Raw genomic sequence first — 15,464 nt, 5'->3', positions numbered from 1 at the left:
ATACTGATGCTGACTCGTTAACATTGCTAAAGAGTTAGAAAATTGGAATAAAAAGTGTAGGGAATGTTATGATGCATCAACATCGCTCTCATTTCTGTGGATTAAATCACTGCAGACCTACGGGTGCCTTTGCCCTCAGTTCCGCTCTGCCGCTCCCGGACCCCGCTAGACCCCTCGCAGCCGCTCTGGGCGCCTCACAGCCCAATGGGCAGCACCGCAGAGGCGCGGCCGTGCGGGGCCGTGCGGAGCCGTGCGGAGCAGTGCGGAGCCGTGCGGGGCCGTGCGGAGCCGTGCCGAGCCGTGCTTCGTGCAGCGGAGCCCCCACCGCGCCCCCGCCCGGCCCGCCCCGGCCCGCCCCGGCCCCCGGGCGGCCAATGCACGGGCGGGGAGGCACCGCCGGGGAAGGAGCCGGGGAAAACATCAATCCCAACTTTCTCACCTTGACGGGAACCGAGCGCTCCCGATGCGTGCCCTCCTGCCCTCCCTGCCAGCCCAGCCTCCCCAGGAGAGCCGTCCGACGGCGCGGGCTCGCCGCGCCAGCTGCGCCCTGTCCCTGCAGGGGCAGAAACCCGAGCAGGGGGTGCCCTGGCTGCAGCTCCCCGCGGGCAGCGCGGCGGGGCTGGATGCGGCTGCCATGGGGCGCGGGGCTCCGCTCGGACCGTGCCTGCTGCGGGCAGCGCTGCTGCTCGCCCTCTGCCCCGCCGCCGGCAGCACCTGGATGTGAGTAGCGGGGGTCGGGGTGGGAGCGCTGCCGGAGCCCGTCCCCTCGTGTCCGTGGGGCCCGGCGCTGACGGGCGGCTGCCTCCGCAGGTGGCTGGGCATCGCCGCCGCCGGCGGGCCCGAGAAGCCGGGCTGCGCCAGCCCTCCGCTGAGCCGCCGGCAGCAGGACCTGTGCGAGCAGAAGCCGGAGCTGATGCCCGCGATCCGGGAGGGAGCGCGCCTGGGCCTCCAGGAGTGCCGCAGCCAGTTCCGACACGAGCGCTGGGACTGCCGCTCGCCGCCCGCCGCCCGCCGCGGCGCCGCCGGCCCCGCCGCCTTCGGGCAGCAGCTCAGCAGCGGTGAGTGAGCGCCCCGGGGCCGCTGCCCGCACGGCGGGGCCCGGGGCTGCCCCGGGGCAAGGGGTGTGCGCGGCCAGGAGCCCCGCGGGGACCGTCCGTGCTTCCCGTGGGCAGAGCCGGGGCGGTCCCCGCCGCCGTCCCGGGAGGTACCGCAGGCACACGAAATGCACCGAGCGCACCAAACCTGCCCTTGTCTTTGCAACGCTGTTGTTGCTTCTTGTAATTTTGCTGTAGTACGTCCGTGGATGACACTGCCCGTAGGTAGATCCACTCAACTATATGGAAATACTCTTAGACTTATGTTGGGTTTATCCCCTTGTGTCGTGGTTACTAAATAAGCGGGCTTATGACATATTATTTCAGGAAGGTCACTTGCAGGTAAATATGTCTAATCAGGGCACTAAATACAATGTGAAATTGTTTAAAATATATAATATGTGCTCAGTTATGTGATGTTTATCAGCACAGTGAAACCAAAGGTGCTTTTTTTTTTGCATAAAATAATTACGACATTGCTGGAATTTCCACTGAAACAAGGATGAGTTTTTTGTATCAAATGTTGCACCAAAGCTTTCCTGCAAGTTGCAAGGATTCTGCAACTTTTTTTTTTTTTTTTTTTTTTAGTTCCCTGGTCATTGATTGTGTGATGGATGTGATTTTTAGTATCGTGGTACTTCACTTTGTGTTCATGCAATCTTCACTTTGTACTAAAGCAGTGTAAAACTCCTAAGTTTTAATAATGAAAACATAAATTGAGGAATAAAAAGTGGTTCATATTCCAAAAAGGAAAGGGTAAAAAAATAAAATGGAGCCATATGTGTGTTAGTCCTTCTGTTCAACAGGAAGGACTGTTCCTGAAGACCCACAAATGAGTGCCACTGTTCACCCACAAAGCTTCACTAGTGTGTAGTGTGGAAAATTTTTATGATGGCACTGGAACCACAGACTGATACAAACAGGAGGAACAAACTAGAATATTCCTGCCCATGAGCAGAAATATTGGAGACTGGAAATAAATAATTTTCACAACAGTGAAAATTGGCCCGTTTCAGTAAAATTTCAACTACATGTATTGACCACTCAATGATATTCAATTTGCTTAGAGTATGTCTTACTTAACACAGTAATGTGTTAAATGTGGCTGGGTGCCACATTGTGCCAGAAGCTTCAGAGAATGGGACAGGCATAAGAAGTCAGTCTAACAAGTAAAGGCCTTTCATGCTGCTCTCTCCCATGGACAGCTTGTTCTAGGAAAACCACATGGCCTAAATATCTTTGTGCTGATTTCTGCCTCGTTTAAGACTTTCGGGACTCTTTGCAACCTTTGTGAATTAGAAGAACATCAATGTTTGCTAAATTTAGCATGAGGTAAGTTTTGGCCCTGTACCAAAGGAACCTGGGATCATGACAGATTCTCTGGGATTTAGACTGACCTTTTCTTCTTCAAATCAACCTGAATAGTGAAAAGCAGAGTGGAGAGTAAGGGGTTTGGAATGTGGTTAGTTTGGAGTTTGATTCTTTATTTATTATTTGGCTTGAAAATTTCTGTTGCAAATAAAATTCCTAATCAGATTTAGAAAGAAGTTACCAAAAATTGCATGGTACCAGTAGTGAGAAACAGCATCATTAATAGCATGGCCATAGGAAGAGGCCATGCCCTGAAGTCGTGTTTGGGTATGAACATCCACTGCTTTGAACAAGTTCACACTATGGGCCAAGCTGTGATGACGTTAAACTTGTAACTGTTCCCTCTTAACAATCATCGTGTAGCCCAGCCAGGAGGTGATTATGGATAACGTTTGCTGTGCAGGCACCAAGGAGACGGCGTTCATCGCGGCGGTGACGGCGGCGGGGCTCGTGCACTCGGTGACACGCTCGTGCAGCGCGGGGAACGTGACTGAGTGCTCCTGCGATGTCACCCTGCGGCACGGCGGCTCGGCCAGCGAGGGCTGGCACTGGGGCGGCTGCTCTGACGATATCCACTACGGAATGGCCTTCAGCAGAAAGTTCCTGGACGTGCCTTTCAAGAACACAACAGGCAAGAGCGGGAGTGGGCTGTTGGCGATGAACCTGCACAACAACGAGGCTGGGAGGCAGGTGGGTGTCATTCAGCTCCATCACCTTCATTGACAAAATGACATCAGCCAATGGAGGAGGGGCCTTGGCTGCAGGTATTCGTGGGACCAGTGGCAAGAGCAGCAGTAACATCACCAAATAAACATGTACAAACTCACAATCAGAGCTGGTTTTAACCAACTAATTTCAGTATGTTAAAATAAGATCCACAAAATAAGTAATAGATCTGCAGTGCTAAATAGTAAATTTACCTTAATTAGATATTTGATATTCAGTTACAAACTTGAAATAGTCCTGTTATCATCATAATATGATATTATTTTTGTCACTGATTATTCTGTTTTTATCATGACCTGCATTTATAATTCTCTCTAATACTGAATGAGAAGGCCAGCTGGACACAAGGCCTCATTACTCATCTTGCAGTCTGCAGTCCATACCTGAGAGTGCAAGTTAAACATTGTTCAGAGGGGAAATCAAGAGTTAATATTTTCTCTAAAAACATGGGGTAGAAACGACACCTTCAAAGTAGCTCGTTGGTTAGGACATGTATCAAAGAAGTGAAAGGAGACTGATTTTGGATGGCTTTTTTCAGTCCAAAGAACTTCCAACCCAGGGTTGCAGAGGAAAACTGTGTGTTTGGGTGTGCGACTTTGGATTCTCCTTCCTGTCCTGCAGAGGGACAGCAATAAAATGGGGACAGCAATAGCCTATACAGGGGGATGTGAGCCTATTATCTAGTGCTTGGAGCTTTCATCTGGAATAGCAGAGATTTTTGTCATTTTTCCTTTAAAATTACTTTATTTGCTTTACCTTGGAGATTTCATCCTTAACGGCTCTCTCTGGGCCCATAATACTTTAAATCTGTTCTGCTCAGTGACACAGCTTTAACAAAAGGGGGGAAGAAAGAAAGGGAAAACCTCTGGTTTTGACTACACATATTGATGGACTCCATTGTGACTCTCAAATTTCCTGTCGCTGGAAGCAGCATCAGTGGGTTTTACTGTAATCAACTTTCCTATCTGCCATAGACAAGGAATAGCCATAGTAAGCCATCCTAAGAGCCATGGTGATATAATTGAAAATTACTTTAATTTGAAGTAATTTTTACAGGTAATAATTGTTATTTCATTTAAGCTATGTAGTTGGAAAAGCAGAAAATCTTTCAGGTTCCTTCCAACCGAAACCACTCCATGATTCCAGGTGACAGTTTTTGTAACTGAAGTAGTTGAAGCAAACTTTAAACCTAAGTAAAAGCTGAGAACAGTTACTATGAGTTTAATTAGATGTCAGTCAGCTAAATCATCTGCAAGGAAAGTGGTTGGTATCTTGTTGTAGGAGATGTTAATAACAGAAGATATGGTTATTTCCTTAAGGAAAGAGCAAAGAGTTGTTTATCATGTTTGTAGAGTGAGATAGTTAAGGAAGAAATATATATAGTCAGCTTCCATGCATGAATATTTTGTAATTTAATGGCAAAATGTAGGATGAAGCAAATATTTTGATCACTATCCAGAATGAAAAAGAATATTTATTGTTGGTACTTAGGATTTCTAGCAGCAATATTATCTGAAGTTTAACATAACTTTTCCTTTTTGTATTTTCAAATCTTAACTAGGAGTTGCTGGAAAATGTTGACCTTCATGTTTTGGGGCTTACAAGAAGGATGTTTTGATATCTTATGGCCTTTTCTAATAAATACTCTCATGTTCCTGGTTTGGTGTCTTGCAAAAGCAGTCTTTCAGGGACAGTACTTCTGTGAGTGTTTGGAGTTAGTAACAGAACTGGTATGTGCAGAATTCTCTTGTTTCTCTCCTATTTCAGTACAAAAAATTTATACTTCCACATCTCATAGTTATCATATCAACATATAAAACTTTTTAAACTGTGTGTCTTTTGAGTTGTCCAGTAATCCAACTCTCAGAAGGTTCAGATTACATCCTTGTTCTGCTACAAGATAAACATTCATCATCCTTTAGCACAGCAATTTTCATTGTGCTTAGGTGTGCATATGTAAGTTGGGCTCTTCTGCTCGTTATACAAAAGGATGTGGGGAGTCAGGGACTATGGGTTCATTATCATTGTATTACTATTATTTTACTGCTGGAAAAATTCTGCTCACTCTTCCACTTGTTGAAATTTATTTGATGAGGGACTTGTTTGGAGAGTTTGTTTTTACTGATACTTGTAGATTGATAAGAGACTCACCAAGTTTGGAACTGTTCTTAAGTAATGCATCTCTGGGAGGACATGTGCTTGTCTTCATGAATAATCATGAAGAAATTGGGACATTTGATTGCAGGCATTGGTTCCTGTGACAAAACAAGTACTGGCAGTCCTTGTCTCACAGCAATGCCTGCAAACAGAAAGCTTAACTTGGACATGTTAAGCATTAACTGGCATTAGAGTATGCAAACTGTGATTCCACTGACACTCATTGCTGCAAATCAGTCTCTGCTTTCTGCCCCATCTGTCTGTTCCAGCCACATTCCACCCTGTGCTGCTCCCTCTGTTAATTGCACTGGGTCAGTGAAAGGAAGGTGGTTTAAAAGTGATCTTTCTCTCAGGTTTAATTTTAAAAAGAGCAGTGTTCATCCCTGTTTATCACTTGAGCCTGCGCTTTTGTTGTGCGTGTTGTACCACCAAGGTTGAGTGGCAGTAGGGGCAGGCGGAACTGCTCAGATGGGCTTGTGGCTGACCACAATGCTGGTGGACCCAGCTCAGTCACCACACTGCTCATTTCTCACAAGCTATCAGTCAGTTCCATAACCCACCTAAGAAAGCCTGTCCCAGCTTGCTCAGAATGACACATCCATCCACTAGGTCTCTGTAACAGTGCTCCTCTAAAGCTTTCCATGGATTTTTGTTTCATACGGAGAATCCTGTCACTATTTCATGAATAACTGAACAGATTCACCATATGAACCTAAAATGTGAAACGGAACACTGGTTGTGTAGTCAGTCTGGAGGTCATGGTCCCAGTAACTCTGCAGTCACTGCGCACTGCTGAGACACAGGTGTGTGCTGCAGCTGTGTCCCACCTGAAAGTCATGTTGGCTCTATAGGTACAGTCTTAGGTTTGCTTGCACCATCAGAAGATGCCTAATCCCTAAATTTTGCCATGTGTTCAATTATGGGAGCTTTTTCATTGAAGTTCACATAACAGACTGAGATGCAGTAGCATGTTCTGTGATCAGGCAAAGCAAAATGTCACCTCCCTGTGCTGGCAACTTAGAGTATATTGGAGTCCAGGCTTAAAATTTGCCCATTCTAGCAGCTGGGAAGCAAAACACTGAATTACATTTGTATTTTTTTCATTCATCTGCTCATTCATACACTGCTAATGTATGCTGCATTTTTATATTCTGATATCAGTCTAAGAGTTCAACATCAGTTTCTGCTCCTCTTTCGAAATTCTGTCATCCTCTACTTTTGTTTAATTCATCCTCAGAGAAAGACTCTGAGTGTCATCTGCTGGGCTGCTTGCCCACATGGCCCTCAGCACCTAGCAGGCATGTCCAGAGCTTCCTCTGACAATTTCTGGATCCTTCTGCCCTCAGTAAGTACCTTATTGTACTGCAGCTAAAATGAGGATTACATCTGTAACCTTACAAATCTAGTAGCACAATATGATTTAAAACTACCTTTAAATTCTAGTAACTTGACAAAAATAACATCATTCAAAACTGGAAAAATGCTATTAAATCCTCTCTATTTTTAAGCTGTGTGTAAAATTTATCTTTTGATATTGTATTTTATATTCACATTTTATTAGGTTATCTGTCTTCTTATAGACTTTTTGTCCTTGTATTTTAAATTCTCATTTGCCTCAACCACTCTTACATCTTAATGAATCATATTCTGACTACGCAGTGATTTCATTGTTGACAGATCCTTGAGACATGAGCAAGGTCAAGTCTGTCTATTAAAGAGAAACTAGTCTGTGTAGAAGAGATGGTAAGTATCTACCAGTATTAACTAGCAGTTGATTTGCCACTAAAAGAGTCTGTGTGTGCTCATGGGTGAGAGTTTACTTGTTGCAATATTCTTATTTCTCCCAGTAGTGCAGAAAAATCTCCAATTGCAAAAGCAGCCCCCACAGCATGTGGAAGTATTTCCTGTACTGGAGTACCTCTTTGCCAGGTTTAGTTTGCAAAGGCTAATGGCTGTTCTAGGTCAGGACATATGCCTGTTCTTTCTTGATAATGTTTCTTGTGAATGTCTTGCATATTTGGCTTCCACAGTAACCTCCACCTACAAATTGTTCCTGTTTATTCACCAAAGATGTGACTCCAAGCAAACACTTTGGTCATGTGGAGTTTTAAAAAATGTTTATAGAGTTTTATGCAAATGCCAGCTCAAGACTGAGTCAACACCTTTGGGGCAGAATGTGCCAGGGGGCCTCAATGCAATGGAGTAACCATGCTGGACTCATCCCAAACTTCAGTGACCACAGTCACTGGTATGATGAAAAGTCCCAGTTTAGCACATAGAATAGAAGTAGCTCATTTGATTTGCTGCATGCCTTGACTGGTTTTGGAATTTTGAGGATGGCATTTGTGCTGCCTGAGCTACCTATATGGAGTCTGGTACTCGAGTTTTTTTCTGGTCCTGCAGAGGCCAGTGGGGCTTGGTAGGATTGCAGGTATCAGGTCTCACTGCAGAATGAAGACTTAGGAACTGGAACAAATGAAACTACTTTCTCAGGGGCAACCAGAGGAGGATGTTAGATTTTTCTTGTCTTTTTTAATTCAGTTTCAGGAAGACATAGACTGACAGCAGCTAGTATATAGTATGTGTGGAGGCTGAGCATGAGCAAAGGGTGAGGATGAAATTTAATAAACATGTAGTTGGGATGTTGATTTCTCTTTTCCCCCCATGTTTTGGTAAAAGCAGTTCCTTCAAAGAGGATTCATTTCAATATGCAATGGCCTTGATGCATGAGGAATTTCAAGACAAACTTACTATTTTAAATTTACTATTTAATTATTTTAAAATCCACACTTACTGTTAAATGTCCCATTTGTTTTGATTGCGGAAATTAAATATGGGGGGAAAGGTTAGTAAAATGGGCTTTCCACACTACTAACCAATGGCCCTTGTGAGTCTACAGGATGGCTCCAGAAGGTATGTTAATGCAGATGGAAAACAAACCAAAAATTATGCTATCTGGTACTACATCTGTACATGTGTGAGTTTTCAGTGCCTTTTTCAAACTCTAATGTGAGTTTCTAACCCTCAATGTGAGGGTTGTCACAAGACTAATTGTATTATTTTATTCTATGACTATTAGATGTTAGACAAGAAAGTATTGTATTGATTGTCTCCTGAGTGTTTGAGTCATTCTCAAGATAAAGATATGAGATAAAGAAAGTTACTGCTTGTTTACAGATTCCAGTTATTTGAGGCTTGATATCCTATAAACTGAGCCAAAACTGTTAACATGTTACAAAAAGCTTAACACAGGCTTCAGATTCCCATTGTTGGTCAGTTACTGTTCAGCCCAGCCCTTGCTTCTGCATGGGCATGGAAAAGTACTCATCTACATATTTAAGTATTTACTTGATGGCAAGAACTCAATTTAAGTGTTGGCAATAACTGTGGAAACCTTGCTAAAACATTGACAGTTATAAAAGTAATATGAATGCAATTACCTATTTGTGATAAAAAGAGCCATTATGAAAGTGGAAACACTAGGAACTCATACTAGAACTAGTTAGGTCTAAATTAAAAGAGCAGGGTTTAAGACTGTAAGTGAGAAGCACCTGAGATTTCCTGCAGATTACCTGAGCTGAAGACACCTCTGCTAAGCCATGGTGGGTCTTTTGACAGACTTTCTGTGAAGCTTGGAGATGTGGCCATCTTCCTGCTCTTCCAACAGTTTGCCCTGAGGTGCCTCCTCCTGTGCTGCTTTGGGTGCTGAGCCACACTGGTTGCCCAGGCACTGTTGTGTGACTTCAGCCATTCCTGTGGCCTTAGTTACAAACAGGGTTGTGAATGTTTAGTGGTCTTCATGGTACCTATAGAGTACCCTTAAAACACAACATAACTGGACACTTACTTCCCCAATGTCTTCCAAAATAGGAAGGTGCCATGACCTGCCCTATCCTTGCTTTCCCCTTCTGCTGTTCCCCACTAGACCCTTTTGCCCATAAGAGCCTTTTGCATTCCAGCAGGAGGAGGAGCAACGCAGGAAATGTCATTGAGGTATTTAGGATCCTCTAGAATAAAAAGCCATCCAGAAATCACAGCTTTCACTGTTGTGATCAATATTGCTACATTATGGCCATTGCAAACTGCAAATGAAGAGCAAGTCTGAAGATCATGCCTCTCATATTGGGGGTCCAGGACTGGAAGCCTGGTTCCTAACACATGCTCTGACTTCCCTGTTGCAGAAATGGCAGTGGCAGCTGTAATATTAAATACTTTGAGACCTCTGTGCTACTGATGTCAGGCAGCATTCGTGATGAATGAAAAACCACATCCAAATATTGTTCTCCCTTTGCTTTCAGGCTGTAGCAAAGCTGATGTCTGTGGATTGCCGTTGTCATGGTGTTTCTGGGTCCTGTGCTGTGAAAACTTGCTGGAAAACCATGTCATCCTTTGAAAAGATTGGCCGGTTTTTAAAGGATAAGTATGAAAACAGCATACAAATATCAGACAGACTGAAAAAAAAGCTACGCAGGAAAGAGAAAAGCCAGAGGAAAATACCAATTGGTAAAGAGGACCTGCTGTATGTGAACAAATCGCCCAATTACTGTGTCGAAGACCAAAAGCTGGGGATCCCTGGAACGCAGGGAAGAGAATGTAACCGCACGTCGCAGGGAGCCGAGGGCTGTAACCTGCTGTGCTGCGGGCGCGGGTACAACACGCACGTCGTCAGGCACGTGGAGCGCTGCGAGTGCAAGTTCGTCTGGTGCTGCTACGTGCGCTGCAGGAGGTGCGAGACCATGACCGACGTGCACACCTGCAAGTGAGGTGAAGGACAGGAAAGGTGGCCAAACCAGCCAGCCTGTGTGGTGCACGCAGCTGCCGCAGGGACAGCAGTCACTGTCACCGTGTGGGATTTCAGAGGGATCGGCCGCGGGGGGAACAGGTACTGCCAGACAATGGGTAGTCCAAGCTTGCTTTGACTGAAAGGACAGCTGAGTAAACATCAGGCTGCATGCAGGGACAGCTTGAACAGCAAAAAGGACTCCTGATGACACATTTGAACGTGTTATTCCATGAGCAGAGACAGATGCTAAACTTTTCAAGTATTTAATAGACACAATGTCCTGAAGATCCATGTGGTGGGTAGGCACAGTGGAGAAATCTCAAGATCTCATTAGGCAGAGACTGAAGAGTTAAGAGAGTTTGTAAAACACATTAGACATAGTCTATATCTGTGCTTTTAAAACTGGGACTAGATGGATCCACTAGACAGTTCATTTCTGCAGACTTCAGAAAAACCCACAAAGATAGGGAAGTTCAGCTGTTGACCACAAAGCATTTGCTTTGCAGCCGTTCAGAAAACTGCCTTCTGCATAATGTGCAGAAAAGCATTGGGAAGTGAGGAACGTGTGTGACTGCAGAGAGCTCAGCAGTGTCTGCCTGGAAAAGGAGGGCCAAGCTGTGCCCAGGGGAGAGAGGCAGGAGCACAGCTTGGTGAATGTGAATGAGGCACCCAACAGCAACTTCAGGATTTTTAACAGGTTGTCCTTCAAACCCACAAGGGACAGGTCTGTGAAGGGACAGAAATGCAGTTTGAAGGAAATAAAACCCTCTGCAGGCATTTTCTGACTATCTGAGCACACATTTTGCGAGTCAGCTGGTAGGCACCCCACTCTTGAATTCTATGCAATAATCTGCCACATTCAACCATCTCACTGGTGGTTCACCATCATTATGAAAATTAACCACATGAGATTTAGCCCAAAGGAATCTGCCATAAAGCAAAGGATTTTTTTAAAATAGATTTTCTTTATAGAATCAGCAGCTAGAATTTTTCATTAGGTTGCATCCTCAGTAAGTTCAATGCACAATATAATTTATGGATTGGCTCACACCACTAAAATATTTAAACTGTTAGTGATAACACATTCTCTGTCTTCATATGTTGGCTTAATTTTATTTTACATCTGTGAAAGGTTGTTTATTTTTATGCAGTGATTTAATGCCTGGCTTAAAAAGCATCATGTGAAAGGATTACTGTTGTTTAATTGTGCAAATAACTATTTTTGATAAGACAAGAAAGTTTATATTTTGTAAATATTTAAATTATGCAAGTTATGTAAAAAGTTTCCACAACTAATGTGATAAGACTACAGCCCTTGAGATTTGTTGGTTAGATATGTGTTAATATTGTAGTGGCCTTAAATTGAATTTTGTTTGCATATGCTGGGGGAAATTAGTCAGAGAACTGCATAAATGTTAGGGTTTTTTATCATCAGGGTGATTATAACTATTGCAGTTCATACACACTGATAAGACACTATGATTTTCTAAATGGTCAGTTGATTAGTATTCTGCATACTTTCTTTTTTATTATTCTCTTAAATGCATTTTACAAACATTGAAATCCCAGCTCCAGCAGTAAGTATTGCCACAGAAATCCAGGGAAATTGGAAGGGTTTGCAATCCCTTAACTTCTTCCATACTAACAGCCAGTTTTTAGAAACTTGGGACAGTTTGGCTGAGGCTTTCAAAGTTACTTTGAAGAATTCATTTCCTAGTCATTAGTCATTTTCTCAGGAAAGATGGTGACCAGATTCTGAACTGTCACTCTTTATTGGATGTGTAAGTCAGGAAGAAAGAAACAATATCTTCTGTGTTGTGGTATTTCACTGCCTTATTATCTTAGGGACATCAGTTCAGCAACAATGTAGTCCATTATCTGCTATTTGGACTTTTACTCCACATGTGGCCAGTCCATCTCCTCCACTGGCCTGACCAAATTATTATCTTGGGACCACAAAAAAATCTGCTGTCTGTGGGGAAGGGTGCTCAGCATGCCAGTAAGGCACTGTCACAGGAGGTTTCAACACCTTCTCTGTGAAAACTTAGACAGGGAGGACTTATCACAGTGGAAGACCCTGAAGAGAGAGTTGTGGTCCCAGGTTGTTACAGCAGTGAAAATAAACCCACAGGCTCCTCAGGCTGTGCCACGGGACCGATTGGTAGCATGGATGGGAGGTGACAAACAGCACCAAGTCCTGACAGAACGGTATCATACTCTCTGCTCAGACCGTACTTGGGATAGTACAATTTTTGACACCTAAAATAACCTTGAAATATTATTTAAACTCAGTAGTTTGTTGTTTTGGTTTTAGCGTTGTTTTTTTTTCCTGTTCATTGATCACAAGATCAGCAGGAGAAAGAGAACTAAGCAGCTGCTTTGGCTGCCTCCAGGGATCAGAAACTTCCCAGAGGATGGAGTGATTTCCATGCATTTTACACAGTGGACAATGTAGTTGGACTATTACAGTGGTCTGTGCTGATCCCTACCTCTCTCCCTATATATTCTAATTCCCTGAAACAGTTTTCATATCTGCATACTTCAAATGATAATAAACAGATGATGTTCATTTTATTAACTAATATACTACAAAACTTAACACAAGGTATAGTTATATATGTGGTGGGTTAGGACCTTTTGAGGCATCTCTGAGAACTAAGACATAAATCAAGAAATCCACCAAGTTTTTCAATGGGATGATTCAGCTACAAAGACCTGGGAACCTGAGACTCTGTACTGATAAAAAAAAATGCTGAAACATTCAAGGCTGAAAAGGATAATTAAAGAAGATTGCTGTAGCATTTGGTAGGAAAAAACATCTGCAAGCTATGTTCCACAGAAGATAGCAACTCTCTTCCACTGCCATCCATCAAGCTCAAAGAGGAGTCATGAAGTCCTCCTCAGTATGGAGTGCCTTTCTTCATGTCTTTGAATGAGCCTGTAGCTATATCATGCTATGGACAACACCCTAAGGAACAGATCTTTTTGAGGGTCTAATCTAAATCTGATTACAGATTTAGAGATTATAGCAACTGGAATACAAGATTAAAGGAACTGGTTTGCATGTTCTGGAGAGAACATAGGGCAAGGAAGAATGTAAAAAGATACCCAAGTGGAGAGTCATCCATTTTTAACTTGCTAAAAAGTAATTATTTTCAGGTAAGAAGATTGGGACAGCCCATGAGCCAAGCCACCTAGATGGACAGTTAAACACAGGAAGTAATATCTGAGGAATCTGTTTTAACCTGAGTCTACAAAGGATGCCTTGGGTCTTTGTAACTTTGAAAGGGTAACTACAGAGGCAGCAAAGAGGAACTAAAAGTGGCTTTAATATTATCAGAAATGCAAAGAAGCATCACAAGTAGAGCATGTTCTCTCCTGCCATTCTTCACTTTTTCAGCCCCCAGGGAGGCAGGGGCAGGATGTGGATGAAGCTCAGGAGTTTGTGTCCTGTTGGCCTGTTGCTCAGAGGGTGAAAAGCAGGGTCCCTTGCATCCCTTGTACAGCATCAGGGGCCACGGACATCTTATGATACCACTGAACAGGTCAAGAGCTGTTCTCATACTTTCCTGCTTCAGCCTCAAAGTTCCCATCTAGCCTTACACGTTTCTACAATTTTCCTAAACAGGCCCCTTGTATTCAGGCTAGGCTATGGCCTTACAGCTTTAAAACTGAAGAGGATTTCATCAATAAAAAGTCCGTTGCTTAGTATCTACCTTAACCATGATCCAAGTCAGTCAGCAAGGTACTGCAGCCCTTCCCATCCTTACACAGGAAAGTTAGCCAGCACTTACGGTGGCAGTATTATTTCCCCTTTTGAAATTACTCAGCTGGCCTCTTATTTTATTAATACACTTATTCTTTAAAAACACTCAGACTGCAGAAAATCCAAACAGTTCAGGAGTCATTACATACACATCAAGCATTTAGCAGTCAATTCAATGTTTGAGGAAACTAAGTGCCACAGTAAGACATATAGAAAGCAAAATATGTTGAGCAAAATAAAGCTTTTTCCAAAGTGGCAATCAGGAAACTAAGGCTGTAAAAGGGTCTGCTTTTCCCAGAGGGGGGCAAAAAAAAAAAAGCTGGATCATAAAAGACACTAGGAAAGGTCCAGAGGGTACATCAAGACAGAGGGCCCCTTCAGTTTCTTTCTTAGGACTCCTATTAATCCACATAAAGCACCACTAGAGTAAAGCAGTAGACAGCTGTGGTTTACAATGAAGTAATCTTCAGGTGCCTTGAATCCCAGCTGGGTATTCCTTGGTGAAGATTAAGCCGAAACCTCGTGTCCTTCCCCCTCTCTTCTCACAGCTCTACTTTTTGATGTACCTCACAACCTTTCTCTTCCCTTCCCTTGCTGCTCTGTTCTCAACAAGTCTGCAAGATGCTACAAATGTTCCCATCACTTATGTTTCCATATAGGAAAATATGGATCCTGGAGCTTTGTCACACACAGTTATTCACACACCTGTACCTTCAAACTGATTTCTATCCCCAGCTGGAGAGAGGCCAGAACAGTCATCTTTGTGCTTGGCAACTCAAGTGAAATGCAGACAATTACCAGAAAGTCACACTGATTTCAGGGAGTTCATCCCAGCAGCAGGATACTGTAACTTGCTCACTCAAGGCAGAGAAGACAGGACCAGATCTTGCAGCAAGTCAATAGAGCATGATGATGGAGAAAAGCAAGGAGACCCCATTTGTATGGCCACTCCAGTAGAACTTTTAAATATTTGGCAAGTCTTATTAAATATGATACCATACAGCTTTGAGGACATGGCTTAGAGTGTAAAAGGAAGATTTCCATCAAAATTTTAAGATTCAAATTATTTAAGATGTAACAAAAATAATTCTACCATGTCATTGTTTTAAAACATATTGTTTAAAAGGTTTGTTGCAGGTACAACTTTAAGGGGTTAAGAGAATCATGATATCTTTACTCAACTTGGATTGCTAATAAAGGCACACATTCTCCATTTTGCAGAGGAAATTTTAACTTTTTAATTTGAAGAAAGATGAAATATTCACTGGCTTTCAAAGCATAATAATGAAGACAAATGTAATCCAGGGAAACTACTAATGCAGCCAAATAGGGTTTCTTCCTCTTAAAACCCTGCTGAGTAACTTCAAAATTATTTTGGTATTATTCTGGATAGCAGTGTAACCAATACTGGCATATACACCAGCAGAACTGAATTTCTGTGAAAATTCCAGGAATTACACAGTTTTTCACTACAGACTTAAATAATGAAACAGAATTTCAAACCAATTAGAAAAGGGGATTTTACTTCAATGAAAAAATACATACAATTTTAACACATTCTCCTACA

General features: G+C 43.1%; 1 protein-coding gene across 1 annotated transcript; it reads left to right on the top strand.

The window, feature by feature from the left end:
* Positions 1 to 316: 316 nt before the first annotated feature.
* Positions 317 to 15,224, top strand: WNT16 (Wnt family member 16). Its single transcript, XM_039726762.1, has 4 exons — positions 317 to 720; positions 811 to 1,058; positions 2,869 to 3,155; positions 9,647 to 15,224. Exons 1-4 carry the CDS (start codon positions 464 to 466, stop codon positions 10,109 to 10,111), a joined length of 1,257 nt encoding a protein of 418 aa, XP_039582696.1. The 5' UTR covers positions 317 to 463; the 3' UTR covers positions 10,112 to 15,224.
* The last annotated feature ends 240 nt before the right edge of the window (positions 15,225 to 15,464 follow it).

Source organism: Passer montanus, unplaced genomic scaffold, assembly GCF_014805655.1.
Source record: "Passer montanus isolate IOZ18808 unplaced genomic scaffold, ASM1480565v1 scaffold6, whole genome shotgun sequence".
Classification (NCBI taxonomy): domain Eukaryota; kingdom Metazoa; phylum Chordata; class Aves; order Passeriformes; family Passeridae; genus Passer; species Passer montanus.
The sequence above is the reverse complement of the archived record's forward strand: the minus strand, read 5'-3'. Positions and strand labels throughout refer to the sequence as shown.

Coding starts and splice junctions, on each gene's coding strand:
- WNT16 (XM_039726762.1), top strand. CDS start 464: ATGCGTGCCCTCCTGCCCTCCCTGCCAGCCCAGCCTCCCCAGGAGAGC. Junction 721..810: donor GCCGCCGGCAGCACCTGGAT/GTGAGTAGCGGG, acceptor CTGCCTCCGCAG/GTGGCTGGGCATCGCCGCCG. Junction 3,156..9,646: donor ACAACGAGGCTGGGAGGCAG/GTGGGTGTCATT, acceptor CTTTGCTTTCAG/GCTGTAGCAAAGCTGATGTC.